We start from the raw sequence: 14,453 nt of genomic DNA, 5'->3' as shown, positions 1-14,453 counted from the left end.
GTGGAGTGGGGGTAAGGCAGTGGCCCTTCTTTTCCGTTCCATTCTTTCTGCAGCTACACAGCAACCTAAAGCAGTCCGCCTGCAAAGGAGGTGAGATGGGTATTTAGACGGTAAAACTACAAAGGAAAATCAAAGAGATTTCCGTAAAAGTCAAGGGAGGGAGGCCAGAGAGCAGGGGCAGGGGTTGCTTCTGGGGTCTCAGCAGCGTTCTGTTTCTTCACCCAGCTGATGGTTACATGGTGGAGGGGGGGCGGTTCATAAGTATTCATGCTACTAGGCTTTACATTTTAGGCATTTTCTGTCCCTGATATCATTCACAGCAGAAGAAAAAGTTCTAACTGGGTCTTGCACTGCTCGCTCTCTCCCTCTGCTTCAGTTGTTTTGCAGAGAGTCGAAAGGCACATGTGAGGATTTCCCCATTGTCCAGCGGTGGGAACTCTGCGCTTCCACTTCAGGGGGCACAAAGTTTGATCCCTTGAGAAACTAAGAGCATGCATGCCAAGCAACACAGTTGGGAAAAAAGGCACACACACCCAGGGGTCCAACTCACAGATTTGGCCCATGGCTGGTCAGACTGGGGGATGTGAGGGGAAGGGGCTGTTGAAGCTGATGCCAGAGGTTTCCATTTCACTTCTGAGAAGAAAGAGGTGCTCAGGCCATAGCCTCTAGATGGACCCCAGTCCCTGCTTGGCCCCCAAACTAACCTCTAAATGGGCTTCATAAAAACAGAACTCTAATAATCCCAGTTCCCTCTGAAAATTCAGCAAAGGCTCCCTACTGCCATCAGGATAAATTCTAAGCTCCTTCCCCGGCCTATAGGATCCTGCCAGCCCTGCCTCCTGCCACCCAGCCCCTAGCCTCTCCATCTTACTTGGCCTTCCTCTACTCCTGGAACTTGATGGCACTCTGGCCTCCCAAAATAGACCCCTCTGTTGGAAAAACTCTTCTGTTTTGCCCCCTAACTCCTCAGCTAAAACACCATATGCTAAGGGAAACCTGCCCGACCCCCAATTCCTTTTATATCCTTTCATCATCTCCTAGCATCTCACATTCATGACATTTAACACAGTTTAACATCTGCTTCTTCCAACACACTGGCAATTCTAGGAGGTCAAGTTTACTGGAGAAAGTACTCTGTTGGACAGGGAGCCCTTAGGGCAGGGCAAGGCTGGAGCTCCTTCTCTTCCTCCAACCTCCTCCCCAAGAGTCATGGATGGAGCTGGACCTAGAAAACCTCAGCCTTGGACCACGGACTGGTTTTTAGTTCTTGCAAGGAGGACCAAGAGCCCCTGCACCCACCACTCCTTCCCTGGGAGCCTGCTCCCCTCCGTACATCCTCCTTTCCACTCCTACACTCCTACACTCCACCCTCCTCGAAAGGCAATGAGAGAGGCTCCTCATTCAGAAGAAAATGTTTCTTCCTTCTTTTATTGCCATGGAGACTGCTCTCCTTCACCTGCCCTGTCAGTCATGGAGATGAGGGAGGGGGACCAAAAGCTCCAAGCAGGGAGGGCCTCTGGGGCATCACCACCTCCGTCCTGACACTTGAGGAGGCCATGGAACCCAAGGTTAGGAATTCAGGTTTCAGAGTCAGATCTCCAGGATTTAAGTTGCAGCTCCACTCTCTGTTCCCTCTTGGGCGAGACACCTCACCTGTCTGAATCTCAGTTTTGTCATGTGTAATGGGAATAAAAATAGCTCCTACTTCATAGTGTTGCTGTGAGGATTAAGGAAGATTAAGAAAAGGAAATGCACTTAGCACACACATGTAAGGGCTTGACACATATAAGCTATTGTATCAGTGCCCATGATGTACGTGCCAGGCACTGGGACAGGCAGACAGGCGTGGATGGACAATGGTGAAAGACAATCTAATTTGAGAGGCTTTGTTTCCAAGTGCGTCATCTTCCCTGAGTCTTTCACACACATTCAGCTTAGTTTCCAGAAAAATAATAACTCTTTCTTTTCCCCTTCATCTTTCACTGGAAGAGGACATGAATGAAATTCCCTAATTACAATAACAAATTCAACAAGCATACCAGAAGTGTGGGAACAAACACTTCAGATGCTTTGGAAACAACTCAACTGGGGAAGAAGTTGAACATGCAGAACAGAGCAGGGTTTTTCAAACCACAGCTCGGAACTCTTAGTGAACCACTGAAAAACAAATGCAGCAAGTTGTCACCAGCATTTTCAAAAAATTAAATACTGAATAGAAATTATGTCAAAGCACCCCACACATTGTCAAGTATTGTTTCAGGAAGATTTTGTTTCAGTTACACATAGGTATGTGTGCTGGGGGCTGGGGGGGGGGGGGCGGGTCTCACCTGAGTCCTTGGCCCCCCAGACATGATGTTCTTTGTGGGAGAAGATCCCCACCCCCAAATACACACATACACACACACACACACGTTCTTTGCTTGGTGAACTCATTCTGTAGGTCTCAGCTTTAAGTGACATAATTTTTGTGTCATAATTCTCTTTGATGAATTGAGGATTTGTTATTTGACTCATCCATGTCTGTCTTTCCCCCACATACCAGGTTTGAGCTAGTTCACCAAGTTAGTTCACCCATTTGGTTCACCTTTGTGGATCATTGTCAGCACAGAGCTTAATCTATCAGACACAAGTAAATAATTGGAAGGACAGGTGAGGGGAATGAGGAAGGAGAAAAGGGGGGTTGAGAGACACCAGCGTGACCTTGTTGGAGCATGTTGGTTTAAGGTGCCCACCGCACCCAGGAGGAGAAGGGGAGCCAGGTGCTGGTTGGGTACAACTGTGGGGAGAGGTGCAGCCTGAGGAGAGGCCATGTGCTATGCTGGAGAGGCTCATGGACCCTGGTCCCAGGGTGACAGAGTTTGAATCCTTGCTGCATATAAACAGGAAAATTGACCCGACCTCCCCACACCTCCATTTCCTCATCTAGTCCTAGGCTGCAGCGAGGGGCTCTTGAGTCCCTCCTGTAAAGTGCTTGGAAATTAGTACCTGGTGCATAGTGCACAGGTGCGTGTGCTCAGCTGTGTCCAACTCTGTGCTGTGCTTAGCTGCTCAGTTGTGTCCCACTCTTGCGACTCCATAGACTATAGCCTGCCAGGCTCTTATGTCCATGGGATTCTCCAGGCAAGAATACTGGAGTGGGTTGTCATTTCCTTCTCCAGTCCAACTCTTTAGGACTGCATAGACTGTAGCCCTCCAGGCTGCTCTGTCCCTGGAATTTTCTAGGCAAGAATACTGGAGTGGGTTGCCATTCTCTTCTCCAGGGGATCCTCCCAACCCAAAGATCGAACCCATGTCTCCCTCCTCTCCTGCATTGACAGGCAGATTCTTTAATCACTGCACCACGGCCAGGTGCATAGTAAGTGACTCGTTTGAATCGGTCTCCTCCCATGGGGAGAGTCCCTTTACCAGGGTGTGGGGGAGATGACCCAGAGGTGAATAACAGGGTTAAGGACTGACCTTCAAGGGACCCATAAGTTGAAACTCGGGAATGGGGGGGTTTTATTTGGGGGGGGGCAGGTTCCAGGTGAGGAAGGCAGTGAGGAAACGGAGTAGGGACTACTTTGAGGGGGAGGGGGGATGGGGGCTTTCTAAATGGTGAATTTTTTAGCTTGGATGCTAAAGGGAAGGAGGGAGGCACTCAGCTGGATAGAGGGGATGGTCAGTGGGACAGGGGTGGGGGGCGTACTTGGAGTGGGGGTAGGGGGCTGGGGAGGTGCACTCAATCTGTCCCCTCTTCCAGGATGGGTTTTCCTGGGGATCCGTGCGGGTGGCAAGTTTGGTGAACTGAAGGACAGTCTCAGGAAGGCAGAGGGTCATGAGGAAAGTTGGAAACAAAATTTCCACAGCAACCCAAGGCTCCGAGTTCCCAGCCCAGGCTCTTTCTGACAAAACCACTGAGACCTTCAGGCAGGATAGGAGGGACTCTTAGGAGCCGGGGACCCCGCCTCGCCCCGCCCAGTCAGGCCAGCCAGAACCCTTTATAAAGTTAAGGATGGGGTCAGTGGCCCGAGACCGAGCGTCAGTAGATGGCGCCGGGGCTGAGCCGGCGCGGGCTACGGATTCTGCAGGAAACTCGGGCGGGCCCGTAGATACAAAGGGTCCTCTAAGCCCGGCTCCCTGCCCAGCGGGCCTCCAGAAAATGAATGGGGACGGCCGGGCCAATCCGAGAGCAGGATTCACAGCCACTGGCGTAGGAGCCAATCGGATCCCTGGCGTGGCCGCGAGGCGGGGACGGAGCCAATCAGCTGTGAGGACAGGACCAGGGGGGCGGATCCGCGCGGTGTTTCAAATCGACTGGATGGGCGAGGAGCGGCTATGCTCGTCGTCTGGTCAGCCTCGGGAGCTGTTGGGTGAGTGCGGGCCGGGGCGTGGTGGGGTTCTGTTCAGAAGGGACGGGAGCAGGTGGGGTGGGGACCTCTAGTTAGGACGGGCACGGCATGTGGGGCTTCTTGGTATAGCCGGATGGACATCGGGGTGTCTGGTCAGCCCACCTCCGCGCGTTGGGTTAGGGCGAGCTCGTGAAAGAGTCCCTAGTCCAGCCTTGGGCCAAGTGCTGAGGCTCAGCGAAGGCCGGCGGGTCCTGACTGCCTCCCTCCCAGCCTGAGGCAGATAACGGAAAGTAGGCTGGGATGAAAAGACAGTTAATCCAGACACTCACAGCAAGGGACGCCTTGCTGGCCGGACTTGTTCAGACTCTGCCCTCTCCCGGGCCTCGCTGACCTCACTTCTAGGAAGAATTCCTCTTTCCTGCACCCACGGTTGACAAGCGCCCCACCCCATGGGCCCCAGGACAGGAATCTCTTCCTTTGGTACCCGGTGTCTCACTGGATCCTGGGAGTGGGATGGGGGATACCCTGCTGATCTCCCATTGATCTCCTCCCCAGGGTCTGTGGGAACAGAACAGACTCTTGAACAGTCAGATGGCTTCTCGATGGCCAGCTGTGGGGGCTTCCCTGCGTCGGAGGTCTCTCCAGAACCAGGAGCGGTTGGAGGAGAGCGAGGCCCTGCAGCCTGTAGCCGGCCACCCGGACACCTCCAGCGGGGCCCTGGGCTCCCTGTGCAGACAGTTCCAGAGACGGCTGCCCCTGAGAGCAGTCAGCCTCAACCTCGGGGTGGGCCCCTCCTGGAAACGCCTGGAAACCCCAGAGCCAGGGCAGCAGGGCCTCCAGGCTGCAGCTCGCTCAGCTAAGAGCACCTTGGGTGCCATGTCCCAGGTAATGCCGACCATGTCCAGGTATGGATGTAGGGCTTCCTTGATGTGGAAAAATGGCTGCCCCCAAAGAGCCCCCAAGAATAGAGACTCTGTGAAGACAGGGTCCTTGATTTATTACTGTGTCCCCAGCTCTCCAAACAATTCCTGGTACACAGTAGTGCATGCATGCTAAGTCGCTTCAGTCATGTCTGACTCTTTGTTACCCTATGGACTGTAGCTCACCAGGCTCCTCTGTACATGGGATTCTCTAGGCAAGAATACCGGGGTGGGTTGCCATGCCCTCCTCCAGGGGACCTTCCCAATCCAGGGATCAAGCCCATGTCTCCTATCTCTTCTGCATTGGCAGGCAGTTTCTTTACCACTAGCGCCATGGCACACAGTAGATGCTCAACAAATAGCTGAATGAGTGAATGAAAACAGTGTTGTGGAGGAAACAGAACATCACAAGACAAGATGATAGAGTTATACTGTGAGAGGAAATTGCATGCAAAGGGCTAATGGTGGGGGAACACCAAAAACAAGCTTAGTCAGTGAAGGCTTCCTGGAGGAGGTGACTCCATGGAATTCCCCCAGGAAAGGGGAGGTATGAGGAGGTAAGAGGAGTGTACAAGACAGGTGAAATAGTCCAGGCCCAGGGTTGAAGGAGAGCAAGATGCTGCAGAGAACTGGCAGGAACTTAGTCTGGGTATGGCTGGAGGACAGAGAGCAAGGCAGGGCGTGAGAAGGTAGGGTGTGTGCCAAACATGTTTAGAATTATTTCACTGTCTCCTGGGGGTAGGTGTGGTCTCCCCCGGTCCTCCCCTTTGAGTCTGTCCAGAAAGAGGGTTTGGATTTAGACCAATGCAGGCTTGGGCTGCCGTCTATGGGGTTACACAGAGTCGGACACGACTGAAGTGACTTAGCAGCAGCAGGCTCCATGAGCCAGAGAGGTTCTGCTGCTGCCCATGCACTTATCCCTGGGGGCCTAAGCTGGGTCCCTGCCATGGACCTGTGGCCTCATGGACTCATTCGCATCCTTCACTCTGAGCCTAAAGGCTGCCTGGATCTGTAGGACCAGCTGGTGGGCTGAGGGGTTGGGGGATGCCCTGAGGAATCAGGTAGCTCACTCCTGGCTTGTCCACACTGACTTTTCCATGTCACAGAGGATCCAGGAGTCCTGCCAAAGTGGCACCAAGTGGCTGGTGGAAACCCAGGTGAAAGCCAGGAGGAGGAAGAGAGGGGCCCAGAAGGGCAGTAGCCCCCCAGCTCACAGCCTGAGCCAGAGGAGCACCCGGCTATCTGTGGCCGCCCCTGCCCACTCAACCCTGGGCCCCTGGGAGAAAGAGTACCACCGCCTCTCTGTCCAGATGAGCTCCCGTGCCCACCCTTGGCGACGGTCCAGAAGGGAGGCTGCCTTCCGGAGCCCCTACTCCTCGGCAGAGCCCCTCTGCTCCCCTAGGTGAGTGGGGTAGTGCCTGCCCTTCAAATACTAACTGGGCCCTGGGGGCTGCTGAGCACCTTCAGGACACCCTGAGCTGAGCCACATCCATGCTCTGGCTCAGCTCTGCGCCCCACTATGGGGGACCTGGGGAGGTCCTTCTGGGCCTGAGTTTCCCCACCTGCCAAAGGAAGAGGCAAGCTTAACTCTAAGACTATCACAGTCATCCAAGCTCCACCAAAAGTTTTTGAAGCCACCTGGCAGGGTCAGTGGGTGGATGCTCACCTATCTGCAGGATCATCTACCCTTGACAATGGCCTCCAGCTGTTCTCTGCCATCTGCTCCAAGCCCCTCTGACAACACTTCCTAGAATGGGGGTCTGGGATGATCAGTTCCCAGCCCACATGGTCATCTCTGGGGCCTGTACACCAGGTCCCAGTGCTGGGTTAGAATAGGCTCCTGCCACAGGTTTCCAGCTAGTGACTGATACGCATGGCTTTTCCTTCTGTCCAGTGAGTCTGACAGTGACCTGGAGCCTGTGGGGGCAGGAATCCGGCATCTCCAAAAGGTGTCCCAAGAGCTAGAGGAGGCCATCGTAGCGGAGGACAGGTGAGCCAGCTTACCGTGCTTCAAAGGACATGGCCAGGAGAGTCCCCTGCGAGCCAGCCCACTTTTTTAGGCAGGTCTCTTGTTCAGACTCTGCTGTGTGAGTCTAACAATCTCTCTCCCTCTCTGAGCCTCTGCAACATGCCCTGGTCTCCTCCTTGATCAAATATTTAGGTTGGGGTGGTAGTTAAGGACACACCTGGATGGATGTGGCCCCCCGGGCCCTGGGCCCCAAAATGTGTCTATCACATGTGACGGGGTACCTGGTTCCTGAAAGATCCACCCTTCTTCCACCACTCACTCTCCATGGTTCCTCTCCACCATGCCCACCCTGGAACTGGGGAAAGTGACGTGGCTGCTGTGAAATGCCTGGTCTGTCTGCTTAGGACCCTGTCCTGGGGCAGCACCTGCGCCTGGAGCTGCCCTAACTGGGGTCATACGTACGTGGCTGTGATAGGCTCTGAGGTGGGTCCCCGCTGGCGCTGACTACATGCCAAGTGGGCCGTGTACCCACCACACTGCCAGGTCTGGTCTTGTCTAGCCTGGGTGGGGAGGGCCCCTCGGAGCCTGAAGCACCCAGGACAGACAGCAGCACTGTCCCCACCGCTCTCCCATCTCTAGTGGCGACATGACTGTTTCTCTCATCCGAGACTGAGGACAGCACCCTTCAGGTAATGCCCTCCTTCCAAGCCTCTTTCTCAGAGCTTTCTTCTCTCTCGCCCTCCTCCTCCTTCTCCTTTTCTTCCATGAGCTCGTAGGCATATCTGGAACTGAGTCTTTGCTGGAAAAAGATGTAGAGTTGATGGGCCCCACAGAGCCGAAAGCATGCAAATCCTCTGATCTGCTGGGAGCCAGGGCTGTGGCTAACCTCACTGAGCCCATCATTGATGGAGCACACGCGGGGCACCCCCAACAGCCACAACCACCTTCCAGAACCTCATTTGGTGGGGGGGCAGTCTCTGGTGTTCCCATTTCCCCTGGGGTATGAAGGAGCTCTGTCTTGCAGGAAGCAAGCCATAGCTGACCACCATGCCCTCACACTCAGGATCCACACCTCCCGGGAGTTGCTGGTGATGCCCCTGAGCTGCCACAAACAAGGACCTGACTCACAAAGCCCCAGGTGGGGGCTGCTTGGGGTCCTCTGCTTTCCTGCTTCAGCCACCTCCCGGCCCGCCAGGGACCACCTGCCACAGCCTGCAAGCGACTCAGGGAGATCTCGGAGGGGTGGGGGGAACCATTCATTCTACTTCCCTTTGGGGCTTAGGAACTCAACCCACGTATGAGCTTTACAGTTGCTTCGTTTGTAACGTGAAGTGCAGATGGCAGGTAATATTTGAGAGCCTGAGCTATGTATCCAGGAGTGGGGTCTACAAAGAGTCAGACCATATTATCACCAGTGCGGGGGCTCTTGAGAACCCAGATTTAGCCCTACTTCCCACACAAGAACCCCAGAAGGAGGGGTGGGAGAGGTTTCCAGGCCCCAGATCCTGGGTCCACAGGGACCTATTCTCATTCTCAGCACAGGGCACTGTGGGCGTAGAGGGCACACACTATTCAGTAGCGATTTCTGCCCTTTGTAAATTATTTAAGAAATCTGCTTTGTCATTTTATTAGAAAGAAGCCAGTGTGTGACTTTCCTGGATCACACTGGTTTTTCATAATAAAGACTCTTTCTGTAGCTGGCATCTGTTTGCTGTCATCGCTACCCCCCACACCACTCTGGGCAATAGGTCTGGGACCTGGCTTTGTCACCATCACCCACCCCAACTCTGAGCCAGCCTGCCCCCAGATCAGGGGGAACACGAGCAACGAGAAAGGTCTCGGCTTAGTCCAGAGCAAGGTATGTTTTAAAGGCAAATAAGGTTTTTATTTAAGTGACAACATTTGAGAGTTAAAAACCAGCTCACATCAAAATCAAGACCAGTTGTAAAAATCTTTTTAACTTCATAGTGCTGTTTTTGTCTTGTTAGAAATCTCATATTTTACATTTTCTTTTCTAATGGATTTTGTACAAGGCAGCCATGAGAAATAGAATAAATCTTTTTCACCACAGAACCATCCACCACAAATAATACTGCGAGTTGCACACTTAGAAACAGTCAGACAGACAAGATCCGACGGGCTGCCATCACCAAGTAAACAAACAGAAAAGGACAGCGGGGTCCGAGGGCAGGAGTCCCCACCAGCCGGCCGCCCTACGGTCCCACCCCTCCTTGATGTCACCTGCCTCTCCTTCTGTGCATGAGGGTGGGGGACAAACTCTTGATTTTTTTTTTTTTTTTCCCCAATCACCCTGTTGGTTTCTCAGCCAGGAGTCAAGGACCCAGGCCATGCCTCGCTGCTTGGACTGAACACTACTTAGGATTTTTAAGAAAGTTCCCCCATGCCCGGGGTCAGGGGAAGGGGAGGGGACGTTTCCTTTGGCTGAGCCAAAAGAGAGTAGGTTTCCAGAGCACTTGGCACCCCAACCCCCCGGGGATTCGGCAGGAAGGTTGGTCATTTAAGGCGGGGTCAAGTTGAGGCTCCGCAGGCAGAGCTGCACCTGGGCTGGGTGGGTGAGTGTCCCCGCACAACCGGCACCACCTCGGGACCCATTTCCACATGCCTCGGGGTCCGGCTTCCACTGAAACACTGGCGCCATGTTTCATCTGCAGGGCACTTCCGGGGCGTGGTTCTGGGCTCCAAAGTGATAAAAGTACAGTTTAAAAACCATGAGATCCAGCCTCCCCCCTTTCCTAGAGCCCACCCCCAGTAATGTCTGGAATACTGGGGTTCAAAATTGTTTATTTTCTGTGGCCCAGCACCCAGACTGGAGGGCCATTTACCCAAGTGCAGGAAAGAGTCCAACTTTTTTTTTTTTTTCAATGTATCTGTTGCGGAGCCTAAGAGAGGAGTTGAGATCTTTAGAAAAATGCCATGAGGCTGGAAGAGCAGGCCCTGGCTACAGATGCACCCTGAACCCCCAACAGGGCGAAGGCAGGGGAAGGCAGCAGGCAGGCCATCTATCGGGATAGCCCCCCGGACTAGGAAGAACAAACATGCCACGCAAGAAACAAGGAGCTTTGGTCAGGCAGGAAGATCTGTTTCCCAGCCCCTGGGAGCAGGCACACCAGGAGCTGGAAGGATTCTCTAGGAAACAGCCGGATTGGGGGTCACAGAACTACTCCAGGAGAGGCAGCGGCAACCCCTCCAGAGAACACAAGTTGGTTCTTTGTTTTTCTCCAACTCAACTGGATGGACAAAAATCAAACAAACCACTAGCAGAGAAAGTGCATACTGGTTACAGAGTTGCCATGAAAGCAGTACTGAAACGAGTCTGATCACTATACAGAACCCCACGTACACACATTTACACACACCAACTGCAGCTCCCAAAACACTGTGTTCAGAATACCTCATTGTACACCTTCCATATCAAGCTGCAAGTCATCAGAGCCTCAAACCGGAGCTCTGGAAAGGAAAGGGTGCGGGCCCTCTGCTGGGGCTCACGTCCCAGCTCTGACCCCCACAACCACAGAATCGTGTTCCCCCACACTCCAAATTCTTCAGGGTCCCAGCCTCTCTTGCTCCCAGGCTGGGGTTCTCAGAAAAAAAAGGGGTAGAGGTACTCTAGCTGGGGGAAAAGTATCTCACGCTAATTATTTCATCACTTGAGAGTAATACATCAGTGGCTTTTGCAAAAAGGAGATGGATTTCAGAGAAGCAGACTAGCTCTGCCCGAGTTTAATTCAGGGTCTATTTTGGAAAGGAGGGGAGAGATTGGCTTTGGGGTGACTATGCCATAGGAGCTGGTGCCCAATGGAGAGCCAAGAAGGGTAAAATGTTAAAGGAGGGATGGGCCTGTCGTGAACCACCAAAGGCAGGACCAGAGAAGAAGCTGGGGGTGATCACCCTTCCCCGACAGACTTGCCAGCAGCTCTGGGTTTGGGTGCAGATGCAGCGCTGGAAGTGGAGCTGCAGAAGACACAGTTCTCGTAGAGCAAGGGTGGGGGCTGGGAGCCCGGACCCCTCCAGCCCCAGAGGGGCGTCGAGTGTGCCAGGTGATTCACAACAGCAGGGCCAGTTGCCCCCACCAGCAGCCGCCACTGGGGAGGACCCTGGCCACATGGGAGCTGCGAGAGGTAGACAGCAGAAGCAACACCAAGCAAAACAGGTGCCTGCTGGGCGAACAGACGTCTGGGCCCCGGGGCAGCCCAGCCCCCGACACAGAGCCCGGCTAAAAGAGCTGGACTAGCCTCAGCGACAGCCCGGAGGGACTCGGAGGCGGCCCGGGAAGCACCCCACACGGCAGGCGTGGGTCTGGGCCAGGAAGCAGGAGAAGTGCAGGGGACCAATGCCCTGGCCAGGGGCTCAGCAGCAGGAAGGCCTGGGCAGAATTTGAGGGAACCCCAGAAGAGCCAAGCCCTGCCAACCTCAAGGGACGACCCAAGAGGAGGTTATAGGCATCAAACCAAGCTGAATGGCCGGGGGAAGGGCAGAGAACACAACAGTTTGAGCCAAAATTACATGAACCCCCGGAGCTCTGGGACCTCAGCTGTCTACCTTCCAGGAGCCAAGGGGAGAAATCACTCTGAGCCGAGCTGGGGAGGAGGAGCCAGGCCAGGGCCTGCGGGGAGATGTGTCTGTTCCTGGGACGCCAGGTTTGGGCATCAGTGCAAAGCAACATCTCCACGGAGCAGGGACCCCCTTTCCCAGCAACCCCCGCAGAGGGGCTTCCTTGGAAGTGGTGGGCCCCCAGAGCCCCTCTCTCAGTCGGCGGGGAGGGTATAGATCACTGGGCACTCTGAAGGGCTCTTAGGCCTGAAAAGCCGCAGAGGGCAGAAGTGCAGGACAGGCTAGGAGTCAAAAGCGCCCCACGATCTCAGCTGGGGAGACCCCTCCAATTACAGAAGGAAGGCAGGGCCCAGCGAGGGCAAGCAACAGGCTCAAGGGTTCTCAGCCAGCCCAGCTAGGCCACAGCCCAGGGCCGCAGCCTCACGGCGGAGGGCACCAGGGCAGGACTCCGGGAAGAGGCAGGACTGTCCTCCAGGGCCCTGGGAGAAAGGCAAGGATACAGAGGACAAGAAAGGGGGGACCATAGACAGCTGCAGGAGGACAGACCGTCAGCACCAGACCCCGCCCCCAACCGTCTTTGGACAGACAGCTCAAACATAGGATGAACCTACTGGACATCATCTCACTCCCAGATAGTGGCCACTTGGCCACAGGCGAGCCAGGCCCAGGATGGTGACCTGGGACGTAGCCAGGGGGCGGGCACAAATGCCACTTGCCCCTCTCCCCTCACCCCAGCAGGCAACCAAGAAGCTGCACTTGCCAGCGGCTATTGGTCCCTGATTGGGGGGCGCCTCCGTTTAGGGCCTGCCAACCATCACTGCCCAAGCCTCCGGAACTCAGAGAGATGGTCGACTTTGTCAAACACTCGGGCTCCAGGCAAGCCTGCCCCCGGGGGTTACACAGACATCCACCCTGACTGGGGCTTGCCTTGCAGGCGTAGGGGAGCAGCAGCGACTGCATTGAGACCCCTGGATCTCACCCCTTTGCCGCCCAGGGAGCCTCCCCGCCAAGGCCAGGCAGGGTCCCTCCCGCCTCGCTGGTTGGACACTTTGCTGGACAGACACGGGAGGGAAAAAGCAGGAAACAGCCTGTGTCTGCCGGGGACAAGGCAGCCCCTCCCGTCCCCGCAGGCAGCCCTGGTGGGCCCCCCACGACCTTGCTCTGCTGCACCGCCCGGCCCTCAGGGCACCGACTCGAACTTGGGGGGCCCGCGCGCCCAGCTGAGCGCGGGCAGGGGCCGCTCGTGGTCCTTGTCGGACTCGGGCTGGCTCTGGGCCCGCTCGGGCTTGGGGTTGGCGGGCGGGTCGGGCTGCTGAACCGACATGGTCCGGCGCAGGTGGTTGCGCTTCCGCAGGAAGTCAGGCTGCGCGTGGAGGCCGAAGCTGCCCTTGCGTAGGATCATGCGCGAGCTGTTCTTCTTGGGGCGCGAGCGGTGGCCAGCCTCCAGCGCCGCCAAGTGCGCCGCGTAGCCCTCGCTCAGGAACTGCGGAGGGGACAGGCGTCAGGACAGCGCGGGCAGGCGGGCCCTGGTCCAGTCTCCAACCCCCGCCCCCACCAGCCCCAACATCGCCCCTTCCCTGGAGCACCCAGCTTCTCCCCGACCCAGGTTGCTCATTACTCTTAGAGGCTCCCTGTCTGGCTTGGTACAACTGAGTGCTTCGGTCTGACCCACGGGACACACCTGGGATTTCCTGGATTCCTGAAGCTCTCTCATCCTTGTCACTTTCACTAAGGTCCCCCAAAGGTAAGTCTCTCCCCTCCTCCAGCTTCTACCCCAGGGAACTTCACTGATGTTTTCCTGGTCCCCACAGTGGCCCTCCTGGCCAATCCCTTCTGCTGGGCCTGCAGAACCTTGCTACTCAAAGTGTGGGCCGTGGAGCACCAGCATCAGCAGGACCTGGACCTTTGACAGGCAGACTGTCAGGCCCCACCCCACGCCTAGGAATCTGAATCTGCATTTAAACAAGCTCCCCAGGTCATCCGTGTGCAGGTTAGAGTTAAGAAGCCCTACTCTAACAGTCCCCACTCTGAGGTCCCACCATCTCTGCCCTTCCACCTGATGCTCACTCTCAAGCACCTCCATTCAACATGGTACAAAGAGATCATTATCACCTTCCCATCAATCACCTGCTTCTCAATCCCAGTAATGGTACTACCTGCCTGGTTGCCCAGGGCTTCCCAGGTGGCACTAGTGGTAAAGAACCTGCCTGCCAGTGCAGGAGATGTAAGAGACGGGGGTTCAATCCCTGGGTCGGGAAGATCCCCTGGAGAAGGGTATAGCAACCCACTCCAGTATTCTTGCCTGGAGAATCCTGTGAACAGAGGAGCCTGGCGGGCTACGGTGCATGGGGTTGCAAAGAGTCAAACACGACTGAAGCAACTTAGCACACGCGCACCTGGTTGCCCAGGTCAGAAACCAAGGGCCAGCCTTGACATTCCGTTTCTCCCATCCTGAGAATCTGATCCCTTCGTTACCAAATCCAATCCATCCTGCTTTAGAAGTGCCTCTCAAACCGTAGGCCTTCACTGCCCTGCTGCCACCCTGCCGTTGCTCCCCTCCCCTCTTCCCTTCCTCTGATGCTCCCTCCAACCACAGCCTGAGGGATCTCTCTGAATCATGAACCCCCTCCACAGCCATCCAGTCCCAACTTTGGCAAGACACAC

At 55.4% G+C, this 14,453-nt stretch overlaps 2 protein-coding genes across 3 annotated transcripts in view; one reads left to right on the top strand and one right to left on the bottom strand.

Moving 5' to 3' along the window:
• The first annotated feature begins 4,287 nt into the window (after positions 1-4,287).
• Positions 4,288-8,912, top strand: PIMREG (PICALM interacting mitotic regulator). Of its 2 annotated transcripts, none has more exons than XM_019982629.2 (6): positions 4,288-4,349; positions 4,884-5,213; positions 6,355-6,650; positions 7,143-7,238; positions 7,857-7,906; positions 8,281-8,912. In XM_019982629.2, the coding sequence occupies exons 2-5, from the start codon at positions 4,920-4,922 to the stop codon at positions 7,888-7,890; spliced, it is 720 nt and encodes a 239-aa protein (XP_019838188.2). In that variant the 5' UTR covers positions 4,288-4,349; positions 4,884-4,919; the 3' UTR covers positions 7,891-7,906; positions 8,281-8,912. The 2 variants fall into 2 exon arrangements, with proteins under 2 accessions (XP_019838188.2, XP_019838187.2); XM_019982628.2 differs by having other exon boundaries at positions 8,242-8,912.
• Positions 8,913-9,076: 164 nt separating this feature from the next.
• The window catches only part of PITPNM3 (PITPNM family member 3), a 97,020-nt gene continuing 91,643 nt past the window's right edge, over positions 9,077-14,453 (bottom strand). Inside the window, exon 20 of the mRNA XM_070772885.1 lies at positions 9,077-13,272. Within this exon, the coding sequence (XP_070628986.1) occupies positions 12,970-13,272 (303 nt within the window). The 3' untranslated portion in view covers positions 9,077-12,969. The remainder of the gene's footprint in view (positions 13,273-14,453) is intronic.

This window comes from Bos indicus, chromosome 19, assembly GCF_029378745.1.
Source record: "Bos indicus isolate NIAB-ARS_2022 breed Sahiwal x Tharparkar chromosome 19, NIAB-ARS_B.indTharparkar_mat_pri_1.0, whole genome shotgun sequence".
Classification (NCBI taxonomy): Eukaryota; Metazoa; Chordata; class Mammalia; order Artiodactyla; family Bovidae; genus Bos; species Bos indicus.
This window is presented reverse-complemented; position numbering and strand designations above follow the sequence as displayed.